We start from the raw sequence: 6755 nt of genomic DNA, 5'->3' as shown, positions 1-6755 counted from the left end.
AGCCTTGCAATAATAAGAAGGAATTGGATTGGTTTGAAATGGGTTAAAGGTAATTTAAATATATTGGAAATAGTATCAAAATGGATTAGTTAAAGGAACACTTTGACATAAAATTAGAATAGAGTTTAAAACTTGATTTCACACACTTAAACACAATTAAAATGGATTAACTTCTTCTCAAAAAAGAAAAAAAAAAGAAAAGAAAAGAAAAAGGATTAACTTAATACTTTGTTTACCTTCCACTTTAATTATTCATTATAGATTATCTCTATGACCATCTAGATTTAGATCGCTTCTATCTACTTCTCGTTAAAACCTACAAGAGGTGTAACTAGAGAGAGTTGTAGATTGGTCATTTGTATGTGAAATCACGTTTATCTCGTGTAATTTTATAATAGGTTTTTGAAGAAGTAGATAAAAACAATGTATGAAACAATTAATATCACACATAATGTAACTAGAAAACTTGAAAACTCCAAGCCTCTATAAAATTGAGTTAACCTACAAGGGCAAATAGATACATTTCACTCTAATTGATAGCTCAAAATAGGTGGGGCTAGATTTTAGTTAATTTTTCAAATAATTGAATCTCTTTTTGCCTCAATACCAAGCTTTGAACCATAGGGGTCACAACTCACAAGAAGCTATACTAACAACCCAAAAGAGAGATGATCATCTAATAATGGGTAATTATAAACACTTCACATTATGGATAATATAAGAATGAAAATAATAGTACAAAGTAGGGCTATCCAGCGATTCAATGACCCGTCCAAACCGACTGGGTTCGACTGACCTGAAGCCCAATAGGTGGACCCAAAACCCATGGTCGGTTGGATTTGGGTCTACCTCTAACAAAAACTGAATTATTGGTTCGGGTAACAGGTTAAGGTATTAAAAGCCCGTATTACCCAACCTGACCGATAGTTTCAAATTTTAAAAAAGATATCTATTATTTTTTTGGGTCTGTGAAGTGATAAGACAACCCATATAACCTCTGCCATCTACTCTATAGTCTGAGTTCTGAATAAATTAAACTTACACGCTAACTAAGAGTACACGCAAATGCAAAATCAAATCAAAACAGAGTTTCAAACTTTTCAATCTTCCACTCCACTCTCATCATAGTCTCAAGTCACAAGACTCTCAACTCTCAAGCCTCAACGCTCCACTCCCACGGGCCATTGCTTTTAGTTTCACATTCCCCTTTCTTTCTCTCTCTCTCTAATCCCTAACCCTAGCTGCTTCTTATTGCCACCGTTGTTAAGTCACCATCCTCAATGACCCGCCGTTGTTTAGTTCAAGTAGTCTCTCTCGCCCAAACCCCTCTCCCTTAAAGCTTTCTTTGATCTGCCATTTGAAGCTTTGATCTTGTGCATCTGATGGTAAGTTAGTATTTTTTTAAAAAAATTTCTTATTGACCTTGTGATGGATGTGGTGATGGTGGGAGATGGAGTGGTGGTGGTGTCAATTTAGTGTTCTTTCTTTTCGTCTCATAAAACTAGCATTTGTGGACTTATTTGTGCTATTTGATTTCTGTAGGTTTGGATTGTGGTTTGTGTTTTGGGTTTTGATTTCTCTGTGTTCTTTGGGTTGATTTCTCATAGGTTTAGGTTTTGATTTCTCTGTTCTTTGGGTTGATTCCTCATGGGTATGGGTTAGTTTTGGTTTCTCTGTTCTTTGGTTGATTTCTTATATGTCTGGGTTGGTTTTGATTTTTTTGTTCTTTGGTTGATTTCTCATAGGTCTGGGTTTTTATTTTTCAGTTCTTTGAGTCTGGGTTTGAATTTTTGTTCTCTTTGTTGTTGTACTTCAGACCCGAATTACCCAACAATTCTAACTTGCTCAACCGACGACTCGAGCCACTAGGTCCAACCTAAAATTCGGTCGGTCTCGAGTCCATTTTTTGTTCACCCGATCCAATTAGGTCGAGTATGGATTAACCCAAAACCTGATTCAATCCGACCTGCGGACAGCCCTAGTACAAAGTACAGTATCTTTTATACTTGTACTATAAAAGAAGTATTGATTTACTTCATTTCTAAGTGATATAAACAATTCTTCTAAAAAAAGTGATATAAACAAAACAACTGCAAAGATAACAAATACTCCTATGAGGCTATGACAAATCACTATTTATGCCCAATAAATGATGCAGTAGGCTTTCAGACAATGACTCATCCGTAATATAAAGCAATCTAAAGTCAACACAGCTGTCGGATCAAACGAGTTGTGGGTCACAGCTTAATCGAATTCCTTCATGGCTGAAATCTTAATGGCACCATTGAAAGCATGGGAACCAAACCTTGTTAAGAATTAATTCAAGCAAACTACTACTACATAACATACTGAAAAAAACTGCCCCCATAAATTTCAACCATATTCTTGGTCGCATAGATATATATATTGATTCCTCCAGATTCTTGGTCTCTAACATACAGATACAGAAACCAATTGTCAGTTAAGTGGAGGCAACATATTCCTCCACAAAAAACCATATTGTCAACAAGATCAGGCCCCCACATGAAGTCACCAATCCACGAGTGGGCCAAAGGGCCTTTTAACACAGACAGAGACACATCGATGGCTATGGATAAGACCCCTATGAAAGGCAATCTCTTGGTACAAAATTCAGTCTTATCCCTGAAATTTAACAAAAGTACCGTACGAGGTTCTTGCCCATGCAAATTCCTCAGTGTCAAGTGCCAACACAGTAATAGATCTAATTGCCTGTTCCTCCTTCCAATTATCTAAACCAAATTCAAGCTAATGCTTTTTATACAATCGTCAACCCACTAAAATATATACCCAATTTCAGATATTATTGTTAAATCTCCAGCACTATTTCTAGGGACTATCTCTAATTTACATCCAAAATAGACCAACATCAAGCAAGTCATTAATTAACAAAGAACAAAACCCACTTTTACATTCTCAAACTCTAGCCCCCCAAAATGAAGAAATGCAGGCAATGAAGACTATTGAAGACATAACAAATGAGCAAAGTACAAAAACATCCATAATTAATTCTAGACTTCTAGCCATATCCTCTGTTAAGATTAGAAACCAACAAAGCCTCAAAGACAGTTACATCACATTGTACATGCAATTACATGATAAAACACCATAAAACTAGAACTAACACCAACCCAATTCTACAAAGAAACACATAGAGACGTCAAACACCACTACAACCATTAAAGAGTATTCTACTGTTCAACACTCACTTCAGTCATTGAATCCTTCACCTTCGGAGGTCGACCCCTAGGCTTTCCAGTAGTTGTTGCTGTTGGCTCTGTTGTTGCCGTTGTTCCTACCAATCCTCCACTAGGCCTAGCCATCTTCCTTGGCCGCCCTCTCGGCTTCCCACTAGCCGATGAGGTCTTCACCTTGGGCGACTTAGGCGGAGCCTTCACCTTGGGCGACTTTGGCAGTGCAGGCGCATTCGGGTCCTTAGGTGGGCGACCCCTAGGCCTCGTGGGACCCAAGTCAAAGCCCTGTGACATTGGGTCCTTTGGCTTTGGCGGCCTGCCACGCCCCCGCCTAGGAGGTGCATTTGGGTCCGGCTTAAAGTAGTTGTTCTTATAAAAAACAAGCTCTCCACTGTCTTTCATGTTGTTGAGGTGGTCAGTGAGGAGTGCCGAGTGGCCAGCAGGCAAGTCCCCATATGTGGACTCAATGTGCCTTGATATGGCTGATTTGTTTGAACCATTCTTTTCATTCAATGCTTCAATTGCATCCATAATCATCTGGAGTTTCAAAACTCAAGCATTATCAGTAACGCTTATTTTTCTTTTGGCTGGGTAATTTTTGTGTTTGTTTTTGTTTTTAAATGTGGTCTTATTAACTTAAGTACTAGTATTTATACAAAAGTAAGTACAATACAAAATTCAATTCAGTGTTTCAATTGCTTTTAATCATCTGGAATTTCAAAACTCATACATCACCAAAAAGTTAATCTTTTAGATGGGTAATTTTAAAAGGGAGCATTAACAAAATTTCCGTAGAATTCAAATTTAGATTGATGAGGAAAAAAGAAAAAGTGAATTGGGTATGGGAGATGTTGAGATTTTTTTTTCCTTTGAAAAAGGAACTAAAGCAACAAAACCCTTTCTTGAAGTACTGAATAATTGAGCTCAAGTAACAAGAACCAAAGCATAAAGATTAAGAATTTAGATGAATTAGGGCTCAATTATGATCAGTAAAATGTAAATTCAGGCTCTGAAGGAAAAACTAGTTTTTTTTTTTTTTTTTGGGTTAAAAAACAAGCAAAATTTTGAAGTTCTTCAAAAACCCCATTTTTCTTTCCAATAATATCCAAAATTGGACAGAGGTAGCATAAACCCAAATGGAAAACAGAGAATTATTGAACATCCAGAGTACATTATGATAAGGAAAAAACAGAGTGTTAAAATAGAAATTAAAAAAAAACAAAAATCCGTGGAAAACCCTTTTCTTTTCTTTTTTTCTTTCTTTAACAAAAGGTTTCAAAGACTAAGCGCAAGTAACAAGATCCATATCAAAGAAAAACAAGGAAATTAGATCCAGTAGACTTCACACTTGACAATGAAAAAGAAAATTGAGAATTTGGTTTTTTTTTTTTTTTTTTTTGTTAACTTGAAGAACCCGTTTTAATTAAAAAACATAGTGAAAAGCAAACAAATTTAGATCAATCAGACCTCAACCCTGATGAGGAAAATATATAAAATACGTGTCACGAAGATTTTATTTTTATTTTTTTGGAAAAAAAAAGTTTCTTATTTTGTGGAGATTTGTAGAGATAGAGTGGTGTACCTCTGGGTAAGGAGGAAGTGATTTAGGCTTATTAACCTCTTCAGCCGCCATGAAAGTTGCAATCTTTATAGAAATAGAGAGAGAAAAAAAGAAGCTATTGAAGGGCTTAGAGAGAGAGAGAGAGAGAGAGAGAGAGAGAGAGTGTTTCACACTCAAAGCACAGAGCTAACTATTACAGAACTGAACAGCCACAACAACAAAACACTTCTGTTCAAAAACAAAACAAAAAAACACAACCCCAACTGTTTGATTTGGGAAGCAATTTCAAAGGTTTGAGGTTTGGATTTAAAGAAAGAGTGCATTTTTTTTTTTTTGGGGGAAAAAAATAACAATCATTTAAAAATGGGGCTTTTTATATTTTATTAAATGAAATGGACGGCTGGGGATGTCTGAGTGGATGATGATCGGACGGTCCAGGATAGATCGAGGGAATACACGCGGATCGATGACGTGGGAGGTGGGGTTTCTCCTTATTTATTTGTTTAATTAAAAATTTGAATTTTGGTGAAATTTTTGAAATCACCGGGTTGTCTTTCTTTTCATTTTGGTCCTTTTGGAATTGGAGATGAGGTTTATGGGGTAGCTATCATGTGGTCCCTCACCCACCAACAAAGATATATTAAGGGTCGGAAATGGTTTTTTTTTTTTTTTAAATAATCCTATAATGTAGGGCCGCAAATGGTCTATTTGGTCGGGAGGTTGAAAAAAAAATGAGAAGTTGCTAGATTAGAAAATGGAGAAATAATAAAAAAACTAGAGGATGGAAGGATGAAAAAGTAAGAGATTAGTAGATTAGAAAATTGAGAAATGATAAAAGGAGTAAATGATTTCACTTGGGTTTAATGTTTTGTTTAGATGGTAACATATATTCACTTTAAACTATGTGTCATTATTTGAAGAGAATTAGCATTCGGTTTCTTCAAAAAATTCTATTTTACCGTCTTAAAAATTATTTTATCAATTGTACCATATCATTTTACAACACACTTCATATCTCAACTTTTATTTTTCTATATAATACATTGAAATAGTATATCTACCTAATAAAATATATAGCCCAAAATCATCTCTCTTCTCTCTCTAATTTCTGTTTTAGCCTCTCTCTCTCTCTCTCTCTCTCACTCTCTCACCACCATGAACAAACCCAAAACCCAACAGAACCACCCCATCACCTGCCAACCATCAACAACACCACCACCACCTGCCACCACCATCATCAACAACACAACTACCACCCAAACCCACCACTATTGCACCACCCAAATCAATCTAAAAAGTCACAACAAACCCATACCAAAATCACAACAAATATTTACAAAAATCACTTAAATCAACCCATCAAATTACCAACATAACCCACTACCACCACCATTAATCCAAACATAACACAATCCATTGCCAACAAGCCAAACATCTTCCACACTAGGACCAAAACCCACCACTGTATGGATCAAAACCCACTGTAATCTTCAAGAATCAAACCCATTGTAAAAAATTACAATAGATCAAACCCACTAAAATCTCCACCACTAACCTTCGACCTCCACCACAATCTCCACTGCAAACCCACTGCCACCAAGCAAAACCACCGATCAAAACCCAAAAAGAATACAACCGATCAAACCACTGATCTCAACCCACATTAGCCACAACACACACAACACCAAAACCAAAACCCCACCATTGCTGATCTCCATGCCTTCACCAGAGGCTGATCTCCAAGCATCATCTCCATGCTGATCTAAGAGAAAGGAAGGATTGAGAAAGACCGAGACAAAGTGAGTGGGGAGAGAGAGGGAGAGAGGCTGGCTTGAGAAAATATCATTATTGGATGAGAGAGAGAAAAGTGATTCAAGGAGAGAGAGAGAGAGGAGAAATTAATAAAATATGGGGTTTAAGTTTTACAAGTTGCTACAGTACCGTCATACATATAAGACGATACTATAGCACTATTGCAAATT

The 6755-nt window shown here is 36.4% G+C and overlaps 1 protein-coding gene across 1 annotated transcript; it reads right to left on the bottom strand.

Annotated features, from left to right (window-relative positions):
* Positions 1 to 3020: 3020 nt before the first annotated feature.
* On the bottom strand, positions 3021 to 5128 carry LOC142622674 (HMG-Y-related protein B-like). Its single transcript, XM_075796201.1, has 2 exons — positions 4795 to 5128; positions 3021 to 3749 (listed from the first exon to the last, which is right to left on the bottom strand). Exons 1-2 carry the CDS (start codon positions 4843 to 4845, stop codon positions 3210 to 3212), a joined length of 591 nt encoding a protein of 196 aa, XP_075652316.1. The 5' UTR covers positions 4846 to 5128; the 3' UTR covers positions 3021 to 3209.
* Positions 5129 to 6755: the final 1627 nt, after the last annotated feature.

This window comes from Castanea sativa, chromosome 1 (assembly GCF_040712315.1).
Source record: "Castanea sativa cultivar Marrone di Chiusa Pesio chromosome 1, ASM4071231v1".
In the NCBI taxonomy this organism is placed as follows: Eukaryota; Viridiplantae; Streptophyta; class Magnoliopsida; order Fagales; family Fagaceae; genus Castanea; species Castanea sativa.
This window is presented reverse-complemented; position numbering and strand designations above follow the sequence as displayed.

What these genes read in the sequence shown, in the direction of transcription:
- LOC142622674 (XM_075796201.1), bottom strand. Translation starts at nt 4,845, where the DNA reads ATGGCGGCTGAAGAGGTTAATAAGCCTAAATCACTTCCTCCTTACCCA. An exon ending in CACTTCCTCCTTACCCAGAG is followed by an intron (nt 3,750 to 4,794) that starts GTACACCACTCT and finishes TTGAAACTCCAG; the next exon opens with ATGATTATGGATGCAATTGA.